General features: G+C 20.6%; 1 protein-coding gene across 1 annotated transcript; it reads left to right on the plus strand.

Moving 5' to 3' along the window:
* Positions 1 to 98: 98 nt before the first annotated feature.
* On the plus strand, positions 99 to 2,013 carry AtWU_07293 (YccV-like-domain-containing protein; the record flags this gene model as incomplete). Its single annotated transcript, XM_035502402.1, has 4 exons — positions 99 to 511; positions 571 to 724; positions 775 to 1,778; positions 1,839 to 2,013. 4 exons carry the CDS (start codon positions 99 to 101, stop codon positions 2,011 to 2,013), a joined length of 1,746 nt encoding a protein of 581 aa, XP_035358295.1.
* Between the last annotated feature and the right edge of the window lie 10,237 nt (positions 2,014 to 12,250).

The following is a 12,250-nucleotide window of genomic DNA, read 5'->3' on the forward strand; positions in this document are numbered from 1 at the left end:
GATGGACACAGATGAGCGGCACAAACTTGTGATAGTCTAAGGACAGCCTTTCTTTCGTCTCAATTGTCGTCGTCTATTGCTGTGTCACATGTACCGGAATGGTTCCGTCTCTGGACTATTTCCCCGAAGAGTTACTACATCATATTCTTTGCTACTGCCCACCCCGTTCCGCTGCCGCATTAGAACAGACAGCTCGCCGATTTCGCGGGGTAACAACAAACCCTTTATTATGGCGATATTATTGTCTGAGCCGTTTTAAGCACTGGTCCCGGCAACATGAGTTACCAGCGAAGCTTGCAAGCCCTATTCCTGCGGTAGATTGGAAATCGCTTTACATACTAAAGCATTCAAAATACCGCGCAACCTGTCGTCTTCTGGACAGCATCCTTGCAAATCAAACGGGAAGAATCGAGAAGATTCGAAAAATTATAGGGCTTGGTTATGATGCCAAAGATGCCCTTCTACATAATCTTGAGATTCAATCCAGTGTAGAAGATTACTTGGCAAGGAGGTTTGTTCTGTCTATCCATGAGACGGCATCTCGTTTTAACTATATTTCTCTGAAATAAGATATTATGCCGAGGCGCTCCTCACTTGCCTTCATCGAGGTCTCGCTGTACAAGAATGGGCTAAACTGAGAAATGGCGAGGAGGTGTCTCTATACAGGGCCTTAGGTGCATTCGACCTTTTTAGACCCGAGATCGATTTTGGCAGTTTGGAAGAGGTAAGTGACTCCAGGGCCTGAAGGAACGTTGCTATCTAATACAATTTTAGATCAGCGATAGACTGGACTCGATTGCCTCACTACTTCCTATCAGCTGTCCAGACATCCACCAGCTCACGTCTCGTAATAAAGCCAGGGCAGTGGCGAAGTTCCTGAGGGCAAATAATCTCACCGGAATTGGTGAAGAAAAAGAGTACCATTGCTTGGAGCACAACTTTCTTGGTGTTGCTTTGAATGACCCTCGGCACAATTCACTTCCTCTGATTTCGGCAACTATTTATTGCTACGTTGCTGAACGGTTCGGCCTGAACGCCCGGCCATGCGGCTTCCCTTTCCATGTCCATGTGATTATCCTGCCGCCCATCGGCTATGATATGGACGATAATGTAATTGAAGACGGGACACGCGGCAGCCCAATTTATATGGATCCGTTCCGCTCAGAGAAGGAAACGCCAATCACGGATCTAGAGTATCAACTAAACTTCTTAGGTGTCACTGCGGTCGAGCGAGCGAACTTCTTGGCCGAATCCCACCCTTCAGAAGTCGTCCTTCGGTGCAGCAAAAACATTCTGAACTCGGTCCAACGTATGTCTCGGTTTCCAGATATGCGCCTAACACCAGTGGATGTCGTTTGTGCGAAGTATGCTGCAATTTGGTCCTCTTTGTTGCTTTCGGATCTTGCTCGGCCTACTGACGTCAGACATAATCTGCTATGGCTAATGGAGCTTTTTGCTACGGAGTTCCCATCCGACATCCACTTGATTGAACAGTACGTGGCGCCTCTGCTTCATGGAATGCCCGAGTATGAGCACATTCTGGAAAGTCTCCATGTGATGCGAGCGGCGGACGAAATACCTAAACAGGTTAAGAGGCGCTCTTCTCAGCGGAGGGAAGTAAAATACCGCGTTGGGCAGGTATTTAGACATCGCCGGTATGATTACCGAGCCATCATAACAGGTTGGGACACGGAGTGCGGCGCGGGTGAGCAATGGATGAGAAGGATGGGAATAGATCGCTTGCAAGGTGGTAGGCACCAGAGCTTCTATCATGTGCTGTAAGCTCCTTTACAAGTATCGATCTTATATATAGGGTAAAGCTAACTCCTGCTCCCAAGAGTTGAGGATAAAAGTGTTCGTTATGTGGCCGAGGAGAATATTGAGCTAATGAGTCCCGAGGTCTCAGAATTGCCCTCAACACTCGTGGCAGTGGCGGGAAAGCATTTCAAAAGATGGGATTGGGAAACGAGGACATTTGTTAGTAATATCAGGGATGAATATCCTGAAGACTGATAAAGAATAAGCTTTATCAATTTACTTACTCCCCCTGGCCATATTTCTTACAATTCTATGCAACCCGCAGGTGGAAGCGCTGGGATCCTAATTATGTAAAGCCATACAAATACTGTTGAATTCATAATATTAAATACTATAGATCATCTATATATCCTAAGAATCAGTATTAAAGCTATCCAAAGTGTTGTTTCTAATTTTGCTAGTAATCATAGAATATTATTGCTTGGTAATATATTCCTGATTTTGTATTAGATCTTGAGAGTTTACAAATTTTGTTTTATGATTATTATTATAAGGATGAATATGATGAGACAATATGAATATAATGTTTTTATTACAACCATAGATATGAAGACTATACTTCTGCAAAATATTATTAATAAATATCTAATTCACTACCTGTAAATGGTACAACACTTATAAATTATCTATTAATTTTATGATAAGATTATTAAATTTTATCTAATACTAGCAGTGGCTGAAGTAAACTAGAAAAAAGATTTTGATATATATCTTTTTAATAATAAATTATATAATTCTTAATATAATTCCAGATATTCTTATTTTATATAAACTAATAATAAGATTTATTAACTAAAGTTTTTATCTTTATAATACCCGGATAAATTATTAAAGATTATTAATAAATTTTATTTAATAATTAAATACAGAAATTATTATTATCTAGTATAACTAATTTATTTGTGAGATTATAATAATTTTCTAATAATATCGAATTTCTATCTCCTGCTTTTTCTAAATTTAATAAATTTATAATATTTAATCTACTATAATCAGAGCAGGATTTAGTAATATTAAGAATATAATTTTAATTTTTTTTATTTTTATTTATAATAGTAATTGGGAGTGCTTCTTTTTCTAATTATTTTTATTTAAATAAAATTTAATTATAATAATTTTTTATATTTTTAATATATTATTATAGTACATGAGGATATCTGCTAGAATATTCATTCTTCTTAAATAATAATAAAGTAAAAAATAAAATTATAATAAAAATTTAAGTAATTTATGCCTGCCGGGTATTAAGATATTTATTAATTATAAAATATTTCAGAGACTGGTGGTCAGTATATATATTAAATTATTTTAATTATTATAAATTTTTAAATTTTAATTATTAATATTTTTTATTATACATATTATAATTTTACTCAGCAGGGATCATGATTTTTACAAGAAAAAATTATATTATTAATTATATCTATCTCTAGTCTTATTTCTTATATTAGATTATAAATTATTAAAATAAGAATACTGGTCAGATTTTATTAGATAATATAAATATTTTCTAGTTTTATTTTAATGAATCAAACAGGATCTTGTTCTTTATTAGATAAATTAAAAATAAAATAATTTAATTATAATTTCTAATAAAGCAGTAATATAAATTATAAAATTCTAGAAATAATTATATCTTTATACTATTATAGATACTTTCCATGAGATAATTATTTTTATTTTCTAAGAATGAATTATTATACTGTTCTTTTTAATAATAAATTCTAGGTACTTGATTCGAGTAATATAAAATCTATATTTATGAATTATTATTTAAAATCCTGTTTTTTATAAATATTTTAAGGTTGTCTTAATATAAATCTTATATTCTGCCTTTATTACTATAAAAAAATATCAATATATATTATAATAAAGAAATCTAGATGTCTTATGAATATTTTATTTATTAATTATTAACAGGCTGCTAAATTATTTGAAAATCTAAATAAAATATTATCAGATTCTCTAAGTCAGAATTTACTTAAATTTAATAAAAAATTCATTTAATATTTGATTTACTAAAGATTTATATGATATTTGATTTAATAAAGATTTAGATCTTGCTGATACAGTATATTATTTTATTATTTAAAAAATATTAATCTTTTCATATAATAATATTAAACTTTTAATAATTTATATAAAATATAGTTTTTCTCTAGATTTAGCAGTTATTAAAATCAGAAAAATAAAAAGGACTAAACTTAAATTAATAAAATTTTTATATAGATTTTTTATAATATATTTTTATGATAGGATCTACTTGTCAGGGTAGAAAGCCTGTCAATTAGATAAGGAATCAGCTATTAAATACTATATATTTATTTAGTAGTGACAAAGGTAGCCTATATCTATAAAATAAACTGATTCTTAAGGGATCAGTAACTTATTACAGAAGAATCAGTATTTTATAAATACTAGAAAAATATAGAACTACTATTAATAATTTTATAATTCTTATAACTGTTATAATATATTATTCTGATAACTTTTATTCTAATAACTAGATTATTTTATTATAAATAATATTTTTTTCTGTTAGGACAAGCCACCTGGCTCAGGTTTTAGAGATAATCTTATATATTTCTAATTTAAAATAATAAAAATCTAATAATAAAAAATAAGAGGTTTATAAAATATACAGTACAGGCGGGGTCACATACTGATTTTATATAATTTTATTAATATTTAGTTATATTTATATAGATGGATTTATTATAAAGAAATATAAATAAAAAATTTTTATATTACTTTTTTTTCTTTTTTTCTTCTATCCTATAATTATTGTTTTTTGGTATTCTGCTATTATTTTATTTATTATTTATTATTGTCTTATATGTTTTTATTATTCTTATTTTTATATATTAATTATTTAGTAATCAAGTATCTTTCTATATTTATTTTATAAATAATTTAAGATTATATTGTATTATTTATCTTGATTATTATAATATAAATAATTAAGAGACTAGTCTGTACTATTACTATTATATACTAATAACTAATAAAATATATATTATTCATAAAATAGTAATTAAACTAAGATAGTTATAATATATATATTATTTTAGAACTTGTATCAAACACTTCAAGTTAAATAAAATAAAAAAATAAATTATTTTCAAGATTAACTATATTCTGGATAAGAAAAAGTTAATCTTATATTATTAATATTATAACTAACACGGCGGATATAAAATAATATAAACTTATAAATTTTTTTAATATATTTAAATTAATATAATTAGATTTTAACAGGTATCTTGGAAAATATTATTAAATTAATTAAATTTTTTAAATAATATTATAGCTACTTCTTCTACCAGCCTGAAGATAAAGAAGAAGAAGTTTATATTAATTTTAATAATAATATTATTTATACTATGAATTAATATATAATATATTTAAATAAGATCTTTGTATAAATAATAATTATTTATTACTAATATTATAATTTATTATTAGCTTAGAAAACTGTAAGTAAAAATAGATTTATTCTTTAATTAATATACTGATATTTTATTAATATTATATTACTAATTATAAAGCTTTTCTAATTTATTATTATAAAATTACTAGAATTAATATTAAAAAACTCTTCCTTATGCCTAGTAGTTCTAATTTTATTTTTTTAATATTAATAAAGTAATTATTTTAAATCAGTATTTTGACTGCGGTTAATCTTCAGTTTAAAAATAATAAATTAAATAATATTATTAATTAATTACTTACAGACTTCCCAGTTATTTTAAGTAAATTTTAAAAAAAATTCAAATTTTATTTAAAACTAAACTAATATTAAATTATAATAAAATATAATTATTAATATATATAGACGCCACCTGTCATTTTATAATAATAATTAAATATATTTTTTAATATATTAGCAGAATTTTAAGTATTTTTAATTTATTATTAATACCTAGACCTGCTTTTAATAATTAATTAATAATATTTTATTAAATTTTCTTTAACTATTATAATCTTTGGTATATTTTTTTGAATATTCTTAATATTTTTCTGTATATTTACTATATTTTTATTAAAAATTTATTAATTATATTTACTTAGTTATTCTTTTTATTTAATTAAATAGTAATCCTGATTATTATAATATTAATAATCTTTAACTTTTTTAATTTTTTATTTATTTTTATTATCTAGTTCAGATATCAGTAATAATTTTTTATAATCTTTTTTAATATTTTACAGTTCTAATAGAAAAATATAAAATATATTATAAATTTATCTATATTTCTTAAGTAAATATAACTGATATATCTAAGATCTGATATATTTAAGAATTTAAAAAAATTTTATAAATTTTAAGACTAATTTTCTTAATTTCTTAAGTTATAAATTCTAAGTTAATAATTTAATTAAATCTTTTTCTTTAAAGAAAAATAGCTTTTTATATTTATTATAATATTTTTTTACTTTTCTGTAGCCATTTGCTATATTTTTTATAATTATTTTTTATTTTTTAAATTTTTCTAATTTTATTCTGTACTGCTGGGACCTTTTATTATTAAAAATTAATTTTAATTTTAATATAAAAATCTAGTAAAAAATTATAAAAAATATTATAAAATAACTAGCCTGTAATTATATTATTTATATTATTATAAATAAATTAAATATTTAGAAGAATTAATAATTAGTTAATATTATAATAGCTGGAGTAATATTAGAGATAATATTTAAATATCTAGTTTATCTGTTTTATTTAATTATTAGTTTAAGAATAAAACGCAGTTAAAATTTTTAAAATTATATAATAATTATAAATTAAATTTAACCAGAATTTACTAGTAAAAATTAATTTTTAATCAGATATAATCTTATTCAGAAATCTAAAAATTAATTTAATTTATTTATAAAATAGTTCAGCAAGGTCTGGGGTAATTATTATAAATAAAATAATAAAAAAAAATAATATTTTAAAAATTAATTAATAATAACTAGAATAGTATTAATAATCTTTTTATATTAAATAATAAAAAACAGGCCTGTGATAAAATCTATTATTAATTTAATAAAAAAATAAAATAAAATTAGTAGTAATTTAAGATTACTATATAATTAATACTTTGAAGTAGTAATTTCTTAATATATTAAGTAAATTTAGATATATTTAATTATATTATATTATAATTTATTTTAATAGAACTTCCTGTGTAGCAGTTCTTTTATTTAAATTTTTTTAAAATATTCTATTAATAAATTATTATAATATAATTTAATAAATATTTAATATAATATCTCAGAAGATGAGATATAATATTAATTTTTAAAATAAATATAATTAATTATCTTAATAATTTAATACTTTTAACTTAATTATTTTTATTAAATAATAATTTTTATTATTATATCTCTGGATCTTTGTTCTATAAATATAAAATTATTTTTTAAAATTTAAAATTATATATATCTGAGTATAAAACTTCTGCAGTATATATTTATAATATTATAAATTAAAAATAAATTTTTTTAAAATAAATTTTTTAAATAGTCTAATCAGCTGTCTTTATATTAATTTAATTATAAAAATTTTTTAAGCTTAATATAATACAGATATTAAATCTAGAATAATTCTATATATTTTAAAATTTAAACTAGATTTTTTTAATGAAATTTTTATTATCAGGAATAATATGCCCATGAATTATTTTTAAATTAAAATTAATAATTTTTCTTAAGAAATAAATTTTATTTAAAATTTAAAAAATATTTTAAAAGATTTATCTACTAGATTTAACTTCCTTATTCTATATTTAATAATAAAATTATAAAAGATTAGATTTATAAGCTATTAAACTTATTTTTTATTAATCTAGATTTAATATATAAAAATTATAAATTTAAATAATTTAATAAGATATTAATTATTTAAGAAATACCTTCTAGATATTATTATTATTATTTAAAAGAATAAATAATAATAAATAACTCTTAATCTAGAATACTATGATTTAATTTAATATTAGAGAACTTATGAGACTAGAATATTATTAAATAAAATATATTTTTAATATTAGATTAGAATAGGATATTACTTATTTCTTTTTTTTAAATATTAGTCTCTAAATGGCACGGTTTTGTAAAATTAAAATATATTAATAAAAATATTTATTAAAAGATAATAATTAAATAATAAAAAGCAGTCTATTTAATTAAGATTAGATAAATCTTTTCTGATTTTTATTTATTAATTATTCTATAAAATAAAGAAGTAAGAGACAAGGCAATATAAAAAGAATCTTAAATAAATTATTAATAAAAGTTATAGAATCTAAGAAAACCTAGATATCATGGTAACTTTTAGAAATTAATTATAAAATAATATTATTTATTTATTAAGAATCCATGGATACTTTATTAAAATTAATAAGATATTCTAGAAATTTAATTTTAGATTAATAAAATAAATATTTTAATAATTTTATATAAAATTAAGCTTCTTGAAGTCTTTCTAAAATTTAATAAATATATTTTATATATAATTCCTTATCTAGTAAAAAATAAAAATATTATTTAAATATACTATATAAAAATTATTAAGAAGTCCTCGAAGTATAGTATATATATAATTTTAAAAAATTACTAGAATATTAATTAATTTAAATAATATAATTATATATTTGAAATAATTATATCAGGTATAAAATACTGTCTTTTATTTATTATTTTTTTAATATAAATTTAATAATATATATTTTTAATATTAATTTTTAAAAAATAGGTACTTCCCGAAACCCTATCAAAAATCTTTAAAATAAGAGATAAAAAATAATAATTTTTAATAGAAATCTTATTAAGATCTCTGTAATCTATATAAAGATATAAATTATTATTTTTTTTAAATATAAAAAGAATAGAGACTCCAGCAGAACTCTTTAAAAATTAAATTTAATTTAATTTTAAATTTTCTTTAATATATTTTTATAAAATTTTAAATTCAGCTTCGGATAAGAAATATATTAGATTATAAAAAAATATTTTATTAAATTTAATATTAATAATATAGTCCGCAGAGCCATACGAAAATAATTATTAAAAAAAATTTATAAAGAATATATTTTAAAACTATTTAAGTTTAAGAGGAATTACTTTAAGATTTAAAAATAAATTATAAGATTTCTTTTTTGGTAATTAAATATTTTTAGAAAGTTTAATAATAGTATATATTCTGGCTAGATTTTAAGTAGTTTTAATAAATTATATAATAAAAAGAAAAAAGATAAATAATATTTTAAATTATTACTGGTAGTTCTGTACTAATAAAATAATATATAAATTTTAAAATATATTTATCAAGAATAATATTAGATTATTTTTTAATAAGAAATTCTAGTTAATTTTTATATAATATTATTTAAAAATACAGGTACTCCCTCGTGAATCAGTAATAATAATAAAAACCTTTTATATATTATAAGGTAATAATTTAATTAATAATTTTAATTTTTAGCGCAGTAACTAGGGTATATTAAAAGTTATAAATTTTAATAAATTAATAATTAATAATATTTATTTTAGCACAGCTATCTAGGTCCACAAAAATTTCAAGACTATTTTAAATATAAATAAGAATATAAAAATAATATATAATCTTTATTATAAATAAAGAAATCAAAATTATAAAATTTATTTTAACTTCTCTACTTTTTTCTCTGAATCTGATGAGGATTGGTAAATTCTAATAAATTGATTTTTTGCTTTCAGGAGAGTAATAACGGATATAAACTTTTAAAAATTGTTTTCCTAAATTTTCTGAATATCAAAATTATATTTATGAAGAGAATAGTAAGTTTCCTTTCTAAATTTAATTATAAAGAATCTCATAGGAATCAAAAATATTATATATTTATAATAAATTAATTAGATTTATTATAATATTAGAAAGGAGGGACTTTATATCTGTTTATATTATATTTACATTTAAAATCAGTAAAACAAGAATTTACATTAATCTTCAAATTATACATTTTTAACTAATCTAATAAAATATATATTAAAGATAATAATACTAGTTGGATTTAATTAATGTTTATAAAATTATTAATTCTAGTTAAGCTAGAACCTCTAATTAATAATCTAAAATTATATATATTAAAAGTTTTTGATATAATAATTTAATTATTCCAGCACAGAAACCAGAATTTGATTAATTAAATTAATAGAAATTTTATTATTTTTAAAGATTCTAAAACCTTAAGCTGCAAGACTATATCTAGAAAAATCTTTTCAAAAAGTGATATATTTTTTATTATATATAACATAGAATATAAAATATTTTATATATGTAAATATGTCCTGGGTCAAAGTCCTGGATATAAATATATTATTTAAATATTATAAATATATTATAATTCTTATTAATATGGATATTAATATAATCAGAAAAGATAATTTTCTGAAGTATTCATATAAGCCGGTTAAATATTTATTTATTATTCATATTCATTATTTATTATTAATACTTATTATCAAACTGCTATATTGCTAGAATATAATAAGATTCTAGAAAAGAATTATTTAAAAGATTATTCTTTTATATTGATAATAAAATTTAATAATAATTATATTATTAGCCAGGCTATTTATACAGAAGTCTTATATGATAATAATAATGTTAATATTATATTTTATAATTAAAATCAGTATATAATATTATAAACATTAAAATTTTAAATATATATATTGATATTATCATAAGCACCCGGTCTATATATATTATATAAAAAATTATAAAAATACTGATTATTTTTATAAAAACAATATTAGTAAGAGTTATATATACTGTGTTTTTATAATAAAAATATTATATTCTTAATTATATTTATAAATTTAGAAAAACCAGTCTAGAAATAATTCATTGAAAATATTAAATTACATTATTAAATTTTGTATTAATCTCTTGATTAGATATTATATATAATCTTTTTAATAAATTATCTGATATTATTATAATTAATATATAAAATATTATTATTATCTTATATAACTAAGGAGTTAGTTAATTATATTATATAAAGTAATCTTACTCAGAGACTAAAAAAATATAATAATTTAAAATAAAAGAATAAAAATTATAAAAACTACCCGACTGAGCTAGAGAAAATAAAAAAATATTATATTAAATTTTAGAATACTGAATACAGTCAGTCTCAGGATATTAAAATCATTTATAAATTAGCTTCTAAAAGTATACCTGCCTGTGTTACTAAAATCAATAATAATATGATAATAAATATAAATAATAATAATTTTTTATACATAACTTCTAGCCGTCTAGATTAATAGAATGAAATATATAAATTTTAGAAATAATAAAGGCAAGAATCCTCTGAGCCTTAATTTTAATAATAATTATGACTTAATATACTTTAATTTAGTATATTATAGATTAACTGCCAGAAGAGTCTCCCAGTTATAATATAGTTTTTTAATAGAAAAGAAATATAAGATTTTAATATAATAATTATCCAGGAATTATATCTGAGTTATTATATATCATATATAATTATACATATACAGATTTTATAGGACTACCTATATACGATTATATAATTTATTTTAAAGAATATATTTAAAGAGAAATTACCCTGGATCTATTTTTTACTAATAAAAAATAAATTATATAATCGTATATATTTAATATTAATTTTAATATTTTAATTCAATATCTTAATTTTTCAGGGCCTGGGTGCAGAAAATAGAACTATTTATATATATAATATTTATCTAGTTTTCTGAGCTGTAAAAAATCTTAATATTAGAGAATTATTATAAAATTATAAGTATCTACAGTAAATATCTAATTATCGGTAATTTTAATTTATATTATTTAATATAAGTTATATTAAAATATAATTATTAAGACTCTGAGACAGGGGCACTAGTTAATTTTATTATTAAAAATTCTTTAAAATTATTATTTTTTATATAGATAATTATATATAAAAATTATTATGGGATATATTCCTACTAGAGAACTTAGTTATCTAGCCTTATTACTACTCACTGACTAATTAATATGTATATAAAATCTCAGGGGCCCTGAGACCCTTATTTAAATACTAGTTATTTCTTTTTATCTAGCAGGTGGTATATTCTTGGAATTAAAAGATGATTTTTATTATTAGAAATAATTCTTTGAAGTAATTTACGGTACGGAGCCTGACCATATAATTAATAAAATAAAATAAAATAAAATAAAATTAAGAAAGAATAATAAAAAATATAATATAATTATAGTTCTTTACTGATCTCATAAGCAGGTTAAAAAGAAGTAAATAATAAATAATAGAATTATAGAATTAGTACTAACAAGCCTAATAGAATAAATATAAATAATTAAATTAATATATTAATAAGATGTAGAGTATTATTAATATATAAATTATAAATAATATATTTTATAATA

Source organism: Aspergillus tubingensis (assembly GCF_013340325.1).
Source record: "Aspergillus tubingensis WU-2223L DNA, scaffold_8, whole genome shotgun sequence".
In the NCBI taxonomy this organism is placed as follows: Eukaryota; Fungi; Ascomycota; class Eurotiomycetes; order Eurotiales; family Aspergillaceae; genus Aspergillus; species Aspergillus tubingensis.